Source organism: Pan troglodytes, chromosome 6 (assembly GCF_028858775.2).
Source record: "Pan troglodytes isolate AG18354 chromosome 6, NHGRI_mPanTro3-v2.0_pri, whole genome shotgun sequence".
Lineage (NCBI taxonomy): Eukaryota > Metazoa > Chordata > Mammalia > Primates > Hominidae > Pan > Pan troglodytes.
The window spans coordinates 26595463-26610122 of record NC_072404.2 but is presented as its reverse complement, the minus strand read 5'-3'; the positions used below and the strand labels follow the sequence as shown (position 1 = coordinate 26610122).

At 45.3% G+C, this 14660-nt stretch overlaps 1 protein-coding gene across 3 annotated transcripts; it reads left to right on the top strand.

Annotated features, from left to right (window-relative positions):
* The first annotated feature begins 8442 nt into the window (after positions 1-8442).
* On the top strand, positions 8443-13957 carry SP8 (Sp8 transcription factor). 3 transcript variants are annotated; one of them, XM_024357761.3, is made up of 3 exons: positions 8443-8629; positions 9367-9462; positions 9615-13957. In XM_024357761.3, the coding sequence occupies exon 3, from the start codon at positions 9648-9650 to the stop codon at positions 11115-11117; it is 1470 nt and encodes a 489-aa protein (XP_024213529.1). In that variant the 5' UTR covers positions 8443-8629; positions 9367-9462; positions 9615-9647; the 3' UTR covers positions 11118-13957. The 3 variants fall into 3 exon arrangements, with proteins under 3 accessions (XP_024213529.1, XP_001153018.2, XP_009451022.1); XM_001153018.7 differs by lacking the exon at positions 9367-9462 and having other exon boundaries at positions 8444-8629; XM_009452747.5 differs by lacking the exons at positions 8443-8629; positions 9367-9462 and adding an exon at positions 8639-9022 and having other exon boundaries at positions 9615-11213.
* Positions 13958-14660: the final 703 nt, after the last annotated feature.

The window sequence follows — 14660 nt, the reverse complement described above, 5'->3', positions numbered from 1 at the left end:
CAGGCTGGGCGTAGTGGCTCACGCATGTAATCCCAACACTTTAGGAGGCTGAGGCGGGTGGATCACCTGAGGTCAGGAGTTCAAGACCAGCCTGGCCAACATGGTGTCACCCCGTCTCTACTAAAAACACAAAAAATTAGCCGGACATGGTGGCGGGCGCCTGTAATCCCAGCTACTGGGGAGGCTGAAGCAGAAGAATCTCTTGAACCCAGGAGGCAGAGGTTGCAGTGAGCCGAGATCGTGCCATTGCACTCCAGCCTGGGCAACAAGAGCAAAACTCTGTCTCAAAAATAATAATGATAATAATAATAATTAGAGTTCCCTCAGTTTTCATCTAGAACTCTCCAGTCACCAGCAAAACCGTCGATGTTTTCTTAGCAGGAGAAAACTGCGAATGTGCGGCCCACTGGGACAAGATCTTTGTGAAGTCCTGCAAAACCCCTGAACTCAGTCGTGAAAAATGTTTCAAAAATGAGCGGGGTCAAAGCTTTCAATGGGTAGGGATGAGCTGGCAGAGGTGGTGGGAGAGTGGCAACCCATGACTCAGACCTCTGTGGGGGGCGGGATTCACCCTGACAGTTGTGATGCACCAAGTAAAACCTGAATTCACAAGGCACCCTTTGCTGTGACCAATACAGACGTCCAGTTTAATTACCACGGAAGCTGTCCTGGCTGATTCAATTTGACATAGACGTATGACCCACCTCGTTTACTAGAGAAAGAGGGGCTCAAGAGAGACCCATTTCCCTTGGGCGGCACAGGAAAGCTGTGGAGTTGTGGGCAGGTGACAACTTCACGTGTGTGTGTGTGTGTATGTGTGTGTGTGTCTGTCTATATAGGTGTCGGTGCAGATATTCTTTTTCCAAACATCTTTGGAAGTTGTTTTCGCACTTGTAATTTACAAACCAAGTAAATTTCAAAGAGCTTATACTGCTTTCAGACACCTAAATGCACCTTCAGCTTTCCTCCCAAATTAGGTTGCAGCTTTACTTTTATTTTTCTTTGCTAAGAAATATGTGAACTCACCATCCGAACCCCCGTATAGGGCACAATCACTCAAGAGAAGTGAGTTAGTTAGAAAATATAATTAAGGTAGATTTTAAATAAAAAAGTTAAAGTGAAGCATACACAAAAATATCCCAATGTACTTTGCAAACGCATTCAGGAACTCAAATATCTGCTGGCACTAGCAGGTCCTCACAAGAATTCTTTGCTCTAGTATCCTTCAAAATGGCTCCTGATATCCCCACTTCTTAAGAAAATAAAAGTCAGCAAAAGCCTGCACCCAAATTTTGGTTGGGATTCAATATTCTAAGCAAAATATGCTCAACAGATGATAGTAGAGATGAAGCCAGAAAACAACTCCAGCTATTTAAACTGCCAAATGAGACATAAAGCTGCATTGTAAAAATCATCTGGAAAACAGGTTTTCCCATTGAAGTCGCTATGTGTTAATTACTGTGAGCTGGAAGGCTGGAGATCGAACGCCTGGAAGCCGACTTTCACCCCGCATACGTAAACGGAAAAAGTGCTGAACCGCAGCCAGAGGGCTCCTGCTCGGACTCATTGCCATGCATGCCTAGACATTAATATGTGTTCATGGAGGGCTCTTACAGTACGAGGTGTTATTTCCTTATAAAGAAACACCAGGTCTCGCTTTCCATTCTTCTTACAAAATTATTCGCATTATTTATGCTACATTGAGCGATCTAATTTCTTCGTGATAGTCAGCTAATTGCTCTGGCAGGTAATTAGAAGCGGTTTACAACGCAAAGGGCTTTTGCATTGCCCCTCGGATTATTAAGTTGCGCTGTAAATTATACCATTTTTGCTGGGGAAAAATTCTTTTGAGCAAGTTCTCTTCCTGCGATCCGAGATGAAATCGGCTCCCCCACTCATATACACCCCTCCCTAGCCACCCCCACTGCCACCACACCCCCTGCTTTTCCTGGACTCAGAGTCGAATGATTCTAAAGCACGCGATTTTGTTCGTGTTCACTGGGCCGAAATAACGTGGCCATTATGGCCTGAAATGGGCCAGGTTTGAAGCGAGCTTCCTGCGCGCCTGCAATATCCAGCAGGCATGTGGGAAAAGAACGGCTTAAATGGGGACATCTGTTCAGTGCTGCTCATCTTACTCTTAGAGCCAGGTCAGGTTAAGAGAATAACCTGTTCGCCACCTTTTTTCTTGTTAATAAGACTATTAGAAAAAACCGAGCACACACACACAAACAACACTAATTGAGCTGCCATATAAGCAAAGAATCACACACACACAAAGGTAGCAGCTGAGTTACAAGAGGAACAGTAAAAAATAACCATTGAGCTATTTCAGGGGACATCCACAAAACTTCTGTCAAAATAAAATAAAATTAAAAAAAACTTATGTAGACTCAAAAATATTCTCTACACAAATGGACTTGTGCAAGAGACTTTGAGAACTCAAGAAAGCATGGCTAATTTTCAGATTTTCATTTTAATAAAACTGACCTGAAAGTAAACTCCAATGAACAATTTTTTAGGCTTTCAAGTGCTCTAAGACGCCACACTTTCTGGTCATTGGTGTTATTTTGGGTCGTGTTATCTCTAAGAATCTGTTGACAAACCCAAAGTGGGAGCATGCTAGTTTGTCCCCTGGTTTTAGAAAGTGAATTGTATCCCCTTTCACAAATATCACACATTTGTAAACCTTATACAGTGATTTGAACACATGTGTGGTTAAACCCAGAGACCTGGAGCAGCTCCTAGATTATTTGTAATTAAACACAATTCCCAGAGTAACATTTATCTTCCCAAAACTGCGATTGCAATTGTCAACCGTCTGGAGGAGACCCCGGGGTAATCTGGGAGCATTACCTCCTCTACTAACAGAACAGAATGAAAAGAAATCGATAGTGTTGAGGATAAGAATTTAGTAGTTTTTAACTCTGCATGTTAGCTGTAAGAAAGTGATATATAATACCAAAAGAGAAAATAACAGAAACAAATCCATTCTAGGAAAAAAATCAGAGACACACTCATCTGAATGTCTAAGCTTCTCTTTTGCTCTCTTGCCTTGAACGACAATCACACACAAACACACACCATTCACACCAAATGAGCAAACTCTTTTCCCTACATGTGTTTCTTTCATTTATATGATGAAGGAGAAATACAAAGTGCTGTAGAATTAATTATCAATTTTATCCATGGGCTGGCAGAGATGAATATAAAAAGTACTGTAGAGTGCAAGCCTGAATGTAGAAGTAGCACGAGGCCACATTAACATAGCATGAAGATATGAACATTATGTGTGTTGACAATAAATAGGGAAAGGTGTTTTGTTTTCTTCCTTTAATACAGGCTGTACCTAGAGATGGAGATTTTGAATGTCAATTTTGGTAAATATCTTTATACTTTTCCTATCTATGAACTTACCTACTACTAAGATGATTGTTTGATACATGGGGAAAGTCCCGCTTGTCTTCTAACTATGCAATTTGAATATCCCAGCTAAAATAAATCAAAGCTGGTAATATGCTAAGTCAGATGAGTAAATCTCTTTTAATTAAAGTGTCCCTAACTTTTGAACATTTTGAAGTGGCAGAGAAGAAAAAGTAAATATTAAGGAGAATGGAAGAAAAATATCAAGTCAAGAAAAAAATAGGAAATGCTCTCTCAAGTGGTCTCATTTATTTACAGTCATCAAGGCAACGCTTTTCATCACCAAGAAGCTCCTGTGCCAGTAGATCAAGAGTCACTGTTGCTTCGTTGTGGTCAACAAATGCATCCAATTAAGCAGTACCAGAAAAGTAAGGACTCGGCTATAAATGTGGCCGGACAGTTTGGAACCAAATAACCTCACTAATAGAGGCTATTGTTCAGCGTGGAAGTTCCCATTTTCCAATCAGGAAAATACAGCCCTCTCTGGGCTCTGGCCGACTGATCTCTTCCCACCTACGGCTCAACAATCTGCCACCAGCGAGGGGCTTGTATTACCTCTCTTCCCAGGAAATGTTAGGTAACTTCTTAGTAAAACCACACGAAAGAGAAATGGACTGCTAAGGGGCACCCCTCAGGAATTCACAGGTCCACGCCTGGCCAGGTTTTTTTGTTTGTTTGTTTTGGTTTTGGTATGTTTTTTGTTTTTGTTTTCCAGCGGGAAAGAAACTTTGACCAGAGAGCTCTCGACGACGAAACACCCCCACCCAACCTGGCTCAGCTCGCTGCTCCCGGCGGCCGCCGGCGGCGCTCAGCTACCCAGCGATCCCTCTTCACGCTTTATTTAGTAGCCAACACGTCCGCGTGCGAGGACCCCGCACACTAGCCAAGGGGTTGGGGGTCGTCTTCCCATTCTGGGAGAGGCGCAGGCCAGGGACGCAGTGCCAGCACTGCGTTCGCTCTGTCTCCCGCGGGCACCCGCCGGTCAGCTTCCAGAGCTGCATGTCCCTGCCAACGCTCTAGAAACCGAGATGCTAAGAGCCGGGTTTAAACGTACCCTGCAGAGGTACGCGCTACAGTTTGTGTGCATTTTTTACCATTAGGCTTTTTTCCTTTCCTTTTATTTTCTCTCTCTCTCTTTTTTTTTTTTTTTTTTTTGACGCTCTGTTTATAGTGGTCCACACTTAACAAGTTCAAAAACCGTATTTGGTGTAGATGAGCTGCCGGACACTTGAAAGCCTAGATAACTTTGATGTTTTCCACTATAAATCCCTAATTGTACTTAATGGTTACAAATGACTTTATTTACTTGTCGCTGTATCTACACATTTTAATCTATTAATCAAACAGCAGAGGCATCTTTCACTTCCTACTCCCGCAAAAGGAAAAGCAGGAATTGAGGCCTCTAATTTGCTTTTAGGACCTTCTGTTTCTTTGGTTGTGAAAGCTAAGAGCTCCAGATCCGAGCATTGATTAGTCTTCAAACCTGCCTGCAAAAAAGCTTCCTTTCTCCGTTCCATCTAAGGAGATGTTGATGTATATTGTAGCTGCAAGGTGTTAGATATACTTGAGCAAGTTGTTCCCAGGATGTAAATTAGGTCCCAAAAGCTGTTGTCCAAATCGAAGAAACAGAGAAATTAATCTGGGAGACTATCCATCATCACCGGTAATAAAGAGAGCGACATGGATGAGACAGATGATATGATTAAGGGGCTGTGGTCGTTTTAATTAACTTTTTGCTGTCCTGTAATGATCAAACTGGTCACCAGACCCGGTCAATAAGCATGTTAATATCAAACAAATAAAACCAGGGATGATTAAAAACCTCCTAGTTTATTAAATTTGAAATTCAAATGAAATTTATGCTGCAGATGCATACAGAATGCTAATAGATTTTAGCTTTATTGATAGTGGATCCCACAGGTTTGCAAGAAACAGCAGAATATCCATCTACCCCTCTTCCTGCCAGCATATTAAACTTCATATGGGGTGGAGAAACTTTTAATTAATGTTAGAAAGCCTGTACTTCCTATTTTTCTTCCCCCTCTTTTTCAAACATCTATATTATCACAATATAATACTCAAGAGTAATAATCAATATCGTAAAAGTTAAACCGAAGTGTATGCACCCTGAAATGCTTTGCCAGGCAGGCTATATCAACAATGGATTACAGATGTTCTCTCCTGTGGGACAGGATTTAAGAATGATTGGGTCACTTCTCCAAAGTGGAGAAAGAGCTGTCATTAAGTCTAGTTTCAAGCATATTTAGATGCAAAATTATGACTGCTAAAATTTTTGGTCAATTATGTAATTCTCTTTGTCTTTTCTTTTTAACACAGCTGCCTTATGCCTCATGTCACAAACACTAGCCATTTCTTTTGGGGAGGGAGTGAAAGAAGGGTGGTACAAGAAAAAAATGCCCTTTGACCAATGCTACTATGAAAGAAATAGCTCACTTTTTAAATGAAAGTAAGTGGAATATACATATATTTCTAATAAAAAATATATATACATATATATAATGAAGAAAGTTGCACATACACACCTTTGTGGAAATCCCCAAATGCTGCAAGCCAATCTTACACAAACTGAAGAATCCAGTATTTTCATTAAATCCACACCAACGTTGTGACTTATAGGAAGAATGACATATGATTCTAAAGTTAATTTATACACTTGAAAAATCTTAGAATTAGGTAGCTCAAAACTGCAGTCACATGACGCTGGGTTTTTCTAATTCCTGGCATTTTTGAGGAAACAGTGTTAACGCCTCTGTTTACTCTCAGTATCAGCATTTAACTTTTTAATAGTCCTGCCTCACTTCCTTCCAGAAGATAGGAGGATAAAAAGATAAAATAAATAACTATTCATAGATGGGAGCCTCCCTCAAAGCTGTTTTTCTCCACCTTTGAGGATGATGGTATTGATTAGAATTAAACCCCAAATCTGAACAACTGTATATTAGGCCCTTAAAATGAATATCATTACAGAAGGAGACCAAAGCAATGAAGTTAATTCTCTTTTATTTGTTAAACGGAGTACCCTCCTTCCCCCACCCCTTCCTCCTTCTGGGCTGGCCTGTCACGCCTTCTCAACACGCTAAAATCATTCAGAGCGGCTTGCAGGGAGAAACACGACATTTATGGTAAGCGTCAGCCCTCAGAGAAAGAAAGCAGTTCATTAATTTACTTCACACTTACTTCAAAGTATGAGAGTATACCTTACCCCCTTAATCAATAGATATGATGTACAGTCAATATCCCCACAGCGTTTAAAAAAGGGTCAGAAATGTACACTCTCACACCACAAACATCAGTTTCAACTCTGCTCAATGAAATTTACACGATACAACTTGACTTCGAAATCTTGTAAACCCTAGGAAGATTTTTTGACACCCCTAGAAGCTGTGAAATCCTTGAGGGGTGTTCAAACACAACAGTAAAATAAAAATGTTTTCCCAGTCAAAACAAAACAGTTCGCCCAGCTAGTCACATTTTAGTTAATTCCATTTTAAAATTAGACTTCTGAGAGCACTTGTAACTGGTTAAAAATATGAACTGTTTTTTATAACTTATGAATATTCAATAGGGCTACAAAGACTGGACTTTTTGCTACACTGGTGTTGTGCTTTCTGCGGTTTAAGTTCCCTTGTGGTGGCAGTGAAATTGTAATGGCATTTCTGAAGGCAGCTAATAACACAAATGGCAAGCAAATGACTAAACCCCACCGAATTTGAACTAAGTGTATCTATTAACATGCACACACACTCATAGACAGATCTCTGGCCCAATCGCCATTAGACACTGACGCCTGGATAAATGTCCAAGATTTGTCAAAAGCTCCTCTCTATTCTTAGATAAATAGAACCCATATATTTCGATCAAAGTCCTGATTCTTTTCTCAGAAAGAGGCAGTGAGGTTTTCTGTGAAAATTTCTAAATTCCCTAAAACGCTCTTCAATTTCTTACCCAAAGAAAAAACGACCCTCGCTTACTCTCTTCTCTATCTAATCCTTTTGTATTGAAATTTACTCAACACCACGGGACACACACACCTCCTCCCCTAGAGTGAGACGTGCACTTCTAAAGCAGAATTCCACCTCAGGGGAAAAAAAAAAAAAGCCACGGCATCAAAGAAACAACTCACGGGCGCGCAGGCGCGCATCCACGTCCCAACGCATCCCTAAAAATACCCCTTAGCCTCTCAACCTTTCTACTATTTCGTTGGAGAGCCGGGAAAGAAAAGGTGGGTTTAAACATCTTCTTCAAAAATGTAGTGACGCTGTTTACCAAGTTAAGAAAAATAAAATCACTCAAGATTTTAGGTACAAGGAGCCAAAGGAAGTTGGCGACGGGGGCAGCGTTTGTGAATATTTATTCACTCAGCCTCCATCAACTTAGTCGGTTTCTCTCTTCAGCTCGACAGTCTCTCTCTTACAAACACACACTTTATTGCATTGTTCCCATTCCCCACTACCAGCTTTGGTGCGCGCACACAACACAAGCGCCCACACACACCCTTCCCTCTTCTCTGTCGCACAAATACACATGTTCACAGCCCTCCTTCTCCCCCAACACCAAACACACTCACCCCCCACCCAGTTGAGTCCCTCTTCCCTCCCTAGGTTTGTCAGTTACACTACCGTACACTCACACCCTTCCCAACACTGAACTGCTCTGTCCCTCTACCCCGCTTTGTCGCACACGCAGTTATCTTATCACACAACCCTCCCTTTTCTGCACTCTCTCCACTCCCCGCCTTTACCACACTGTCACTGTTACAGTGTCACACCCCCATCCCCCCTCCCTCCCGTCTCCGCACTGTCCTCTCCTACGCCTGGTCACACTCGCGCACAGTTACATTGTTACACACACACTCATACACGCGAGCGCGCGCTTTGCGCTTTCTAACACACGCAGCCGCCCCCGCCCCCTCCGCTCCCACTCCCCCTTCCACCACGGCGGCAGGCGGCGGCGCCGATGACCTCACGGCGCGCGCGCCGCGCGGCCCGGCGAGGCCGCAGATTGGCTGGCCGCGCCTCCGCGGCACTTCAAAGCCGGAGAGGGAGCTACAATTGTGGTGGAATGGGCGGAACTGATCATTGTATTGCACACCTCTAAAAAAACACTGCCTCTGATTTATCAATATAAAAAAGATCCTCTGAGAGGAGGAGGGCACTTTTGTGTGATGGCAACTTCACTTCTAGGGGTGAGTCTCAGGATTTTCTCTTGCTGGTTTAATTAGTTTCCTTTTATTGCCGATTGGAGGGGGTTAAAGTCGCCCCGGCCAGGCCACGGGCTATCAGTCTCTCTATTGAGAGCTTTTTTTTTTTTTTCTTTAAATACAAGTGAGTTTGGAGAAAAGAAAAAGGGGGAGAAGGGGGCAGAGTCACTTTTTTTCAGCGCAGGAAAAGGTTCGAAGGGCATTTAGACAAGCCACCGCGCAGCGCCTCGCTGCTCCCTGCCCGGGAGACCTGCGTCCAGCCCATTTTACAGGCACCGATTTCGGGGGTAAAGAGAGCAAGTTTTTCCTTCTGGGCAAAGTGCAGATTCTTCCCCTAACCCTTAAAAAAAAAATTCTGCAGCCCGCCTTGTCTCGCAGGTACGTTGAACTCGTCTCGTTTTTACTACTGTAGATATGCTTTTAAAAAAAGAAAGAAAGAAAAGCAGGAAGAAAGAGTGAGCCCTACAGTTTGACTTCTTTTGGCCTGGGAGAAACAACCCAGGATGGGTTTCTGGGGACCCGAACAGGTTTTTCAAAGCTCTCCGGATTACAGGGGAAGCGCTCTTAAAAGCAATCCAATGGTTTTCCCCCAGGCTTCTCGGCAAAGAAAACTTCCTTCCTCTCCAATCTGGACTTTTTGCTTGTTTGTTACGAAGTGTCTGGGGCTTTGTGTGAAAGAGAGTGTTGTTTTAGGTGAGAATACTTGTCAAACTCTTCTTTAGCGTGGTGCTTGCTCCCGAATCAGACGCCGGCAGCCAAACTTGTCCCCTCCTGTAGAGTAGGAAGCGGCCGGGCGCCGGGGCTGTTGGGGGTGCCAGGTGAGTTGGTGGCGGCGCGCCGCAGCGAGAGATGGGGTGCAGTGGGGCGCTTTGGAGGCTACCGAAGGACTGATGCACATTTCTTCCTTTCCTCCCCCACCGGCCCTTTGCCCACCTCCCCTCCCCCACTCCTTCTCCTCTCCTCCTCGCAGGAAGAACCGAGGTTGGGATCGACTCCTCTGGCCATGCTTGCTGCTACCTGTAATAAGATAGGCAGCCCCAGCCCGTCTCCCTCCTCCCTCTCGGACAGCTCTTCTTCCTTCGGCAAAGGCTTCCACCCCTGGAAACGCTCCTCGTCCTCTTCTTCCGCCAGCTGCAACGTAGTGGGTTCCAGTCTCTCAAGCTTCGGCGTGTCCGGGGCCTCCAGGAACGGCAGCTCGTCCTCGGCGGCTGCGGCGGCCGCGGCAGCAGCCGCGGCTGCCGCGGCCCTGGTGTCCGACTCGTTCAGCTGCGGCGGCTCGCCTGGCTCCAGCGCCTTCTCCCTCACCTCCAGCAGCGCCGCAGCCGCCGCCGCCGCCGCCGCAGCCGCCGCCTCCAGCTCGCCCTTCGCCAACGACTACTCTGTTTTCCAGGCCCCCGGAGTTTCCGGGGGCAGCGGCGGCGGCGGCGGGGGCGGCGGCGGCGGCTCCTCCGCGCACTCGCAGGACGGCTCCCACCAGCCGGTGTTCATCTCCAAGGTGCACACCTCTGTGGACGGGCTGCAGGGCATCTACCCGCGGGTGGGCATGGCGCACCCGTACGAGTCGTGGTTTAAGCCCTCGCACCCGGGCCTGGGTGCTGCGGGCGAGGTGGGCTCGGCCGGCGCCTCCAGCTGGTGGGACGTGGGGGCCGGCTGGATCGACGTGCAGAACCCGAACAGCGCGGCTGCGCTGCCCGGCTCGCTGCACCCTGCCGCCGGGGGGCTCCAAACCTCGCTGCACTCGCCGCTCGGAGGCTACAACTCGGATTACTCGGGCCTGAGTCACTCGGCTTTCAGCAGCGGCGCCTCCTCGCACCTGCTCAGCCCCGCCGGGCAGCACCTCATGGACGGCTTCAAGCCAGTGCTACCCGGCTCCTACCCGGACTCGGCCCCGTCGCCGCTGGCCGGCGCGGGGGGCTCCATGTTGAGCGCTGGGCCTTCGGCGCCGCTGGGGGGCTCCCCGCGCTCCTCAGCTCGCCGCTACTCCGGCCGCGCCACCTGCGACTGCCCCAACTGCCAGGAGGCAGAGCGGCTGGGCCCTGCCGGGGCGAGCTTGCGGCGCAAGGGCCTGCACAGCTGCCACATCCCGGGCTGCGGCAAGGTGTACGGCAAGACTTCGCACCTCAAGGCGCACCTGCGCTGGCACACGGGCGAGCGGCCCTTCGTGTGCAACTGGCTTTTCTGCGGCAAGCGCTTCACGCGCTCCGACGAGCTGCAGCGGCACCTGCGGACCCACACCGGCGAGAAGCGCTTCGCCTGTCCAGTTTGCAACAAGCGCTTCATGCGCAGCGACCACCTCAGCAAGCACGTGAAGACGCACAGTGGCGGCGGCGGCGGCGGCTCGGCGGGCTCAGGCAGCGGCGGCAAGAAGGGCAGCGACACCGACAGCGAGCACAGCGCCGCGGGCAGCCCGCCCTGCCACTCCCCAGAGCTGCTGCAGCCCCCCGAGCCCGGGCACCGCAACGGCCTAGAGTGACGCCCACCCTGCGCCCGCCCCTCTCCCCGACCTCCTCCCACCGAGTCCTCTTGGGCCCTGTCTGTCCCGACTTCAACTCCAGCCTTTCCCTATTGCATCCGACTCGCTCTCTGTCTCTTTCTGTTTCTGCCCCTCCTCTTCCTTCTTCCTTCTGCGACTTAACTTTGTAAAGGGGATATGGACAAGTAAGTAACACCCATCGCTGTCCCGGGCCCTGGCTTTCCCTTTCCACGGGTAACGCTGCCTGAACCCGTTGCAGCCGGAACCCGCGCCTCGTCGGGCCTTTATTTCTCGTTCTCCCTTCCTTGTCCTCCCCTCCTCCACCCCCCAGGTTGTGAAGGGCGTAACTTTTAGAGGGAAGCGGCCACTGGAGGTAGAGCTGGACTAATCCAGTGCCTGGTAGACCGCGGGCCTCGGCGCGGGCAGGAGCCGCTCGGCTGAGCAAGCCTGAGCCGGAGCGGTGGAGAGGGAGAGGCTGGAGGCCTGGGCAGAACAGCGCCGCCCGGGCAGACGGCTACTTGGTTCCAGAGCCGCTGTCCTGAGCACCTCGGCTTCGGAGCACCCTGCCAGGCCCCTGGGCATCGCCGGACGTCCTACTCAGGCTGTCGGGGCTTGGTGGGGGTGCACTTTTGGCAGCCCCGAGACCCAGAGTTTGTAGAGTTTAGATCTCCCAATGTCAGCTCTGCCTCTTTTTCTTTGTTCCCTGAGGTGGAACCGATGCAAGTTTCAGCAAAGGGCAGTCTTGTCGAATCGCTGCAGCAGCTTTCTTTCATCTTTATAGCATATATTTTATTTTTAAAAAACTAAGGGGAAAATAGCAACCTCCCATTTGGTTTCCCTTCTATAATAGTTTTTTCCTCTAACGGGGAGCAACTCTTTCTCTCGAAACTGCTAATATTGATCCCAAAGTTATTTTGACTGCATTAACTTAACTTACGGGGTGGGGGCGGGGGTGAGGGTAGGCGTTTTTTTCTTATGCAAAAATACTCCTTTCCGGTGAGACCAGATTAACTGTCTCCATGTTTGTCCTTTTCTACCTCGTTTTTTCGCCACTCCCAAACATAACCTCCCAATCTTTTTTGTTAGTCCGGCCGTCAATTTGTATAGTACCAATTTCTGTAAATTCTCTCAATTCTTTGAAGATCGTAGGGTTAAACTTTTTTGTGTGTGATTTAAACTTACAAACAAGTGAAGAAGCTATCGTTTATTTCAGACGAGGCTGTAGTTTAAATACCAAAAGAGGGAAAATAAAAAAGAACCTTTGTAAAATATATCTGAACCTAATGGTTTGTACAACTGGAGAATCGTTCTAGATTAGTTACCAATTAAATATAACTCCGCCAGTGTAAGGGTGTGAGGTGCAGTTGTCCAGGAGACGATTTTGTATAGTATTTTTCTTGTACATTACTTCCAGTAAATATTTGAAAATATATTGAAGTAAACTTGATTTTTTTTTTTTTGTCACAAGAAAATATTAAGAGTTATTGTTGCAGTTCTGATGAGCTGCAGGTTTTTTGAACTCACTTCTGGAGGTGCAGAGCCACAAACGCACTTTCGGGGCCTAGTTTTGCTCGAATATGAATTTAGATAGGTATCAAGCTGTAACTAAGACAATATTTGATAAATGTTGGATGACATTTAATTTAATGGAGCATGTACTTATTTGCATTTGCTGGCAGTTCAGGCATAGTTAAAGTGAGAGTTCTCCTATATTTCATAATAAGTGGGTCTGCCAAAACCCATGTATTAAATAAATTGTCCAAGTGAAACTCGACTAACTTTGGCCTTTGTGTATTTCCTGAAGGTACTATTGTTAACTGTTAATAAATACTTCTGACACTACATTTAAATGTTTGCAGATTCTGCAAACTAATTGCTCATTGTAATGTTGAAATAATTTGGATATTTCACATTGAAATGAAAAGCCTTTCTCTGGAGCATTTTAGATTTGCATTTTAAATGCATGAAATGTAATTGATTTATTTGTAATATTTTAAATGGTATTAATAAACTCAGATAAAAGACTAGGCCAGTTAATTTGTATTTTTTCCCCTTTTTAAACTATGGACGTGCATTTTATCTTCAGTTAATTGTCTAATTTAAACAAAATATAACCTTGTTTGTGGTAATATTTAAATAATTACCTTTAAGATGTTAGATGGAAAGATCTATTTGGCAAAGCTGTGTTTTCTCTGTTTACCAAGATAAAGATTATAGTGTCTAAGGAATGTAATTGATTATTTACCAGTAGATTTAGCTCATAGCATCAGGATTTACTGACCTCTTAAAATTTGTACTAAGTCACAATTCAAAGAAATTTCACCATTCTCTTTCCTTCTCAGTCTCCAGGAGTCAGGTTGTTGGCCATTGATTGCATTTAGTATTTAAAAGGCCAAGCCTTACATTGGAAGATCAATACATCTAAAATAAAAACATGGGTTTGGGGATAACTTTTGTTGTTAGGAGGTGGAGGAGGTCAAGCTAACAAAAGCTTGTTTTTGGCATTCCAAGTCTTAGCTAAAGATTACGTAGAGGTAAATATCAGTAGTAGATTCCTGTTGAAATGAGTTATCTGTTCTTTTAAAGTCTCTAAACAGCCACCAAAGAAAAGGAAGGTTAAACCTTAATCTATTTACTAGGCTATTGTTCATAGGTGTCAATGATGCCAATAAAAAATACTGTCTTGTTATGTCTAAGTGCATTTAAGCAATGGGTGTTCCTTGAGCCATACTTTGAAACATAAAATACTCTAAGTGTTGATTGATGTTATATCACTATTTCACTATTAGATTAATATTATTATTTTGAATCAAATTGAATAAAAAGTTAGTGTGTTTGGATTCTTACAAGTTTAGCTTCTTTATTTCTGTTTGCAATCTCCCCACCCTAAGTATAGTCTTGGTATACATCTTGAACTGAAAAATTTTCCATTGAAATCTATATATGGTAATTATAATGCATAGAAGCAAGTGAAAATACAAAATGCTATGAGCACTGTAAATTGAGAGGAAAAAGCAATTAGGGATAAAAGATGTTTTAGAATAATATAGCTCGTGTCCAAGTAGGTGACACCTTTAATCCTGCTGTCTATGCAGGTATTTGAGGCCTCCAGTCTCTATGGTTTTAGACAAACAAGTTAACTCTGATTCTTTGGTATACTATAGTTCTAAATAATGGATTTTAAAAGTAAAATAGTTTCTTTCTGTCACTTTCTTCCTAGGAATAACAAGCAGAACACAGTTTAAGTGTTGTTTCTTTTTTATTGAAAGTTGCAATGCTGAGGGATTCGGAAAGAGCGGTTCTGAGGAGTTAAATGTAGTGGCAGGTAAGAGGAAAGCTGCTTGGTACATTTATAATATCAGTTGCATTACATGCAGAATCAACATTGATTTAAGAGGTGGGTTATGACAAGGAGAAATATTGTCTGGAAGAAGATTTCTTTGGGGTGATTGAAGGGGGACATTTTTTCTGCTGTACAGATGTGCAAACTTTCCCTTTCTTCCTTCTGGCTCCTCACCCTTCTAGCTTTGCTTGGTTTGTTTT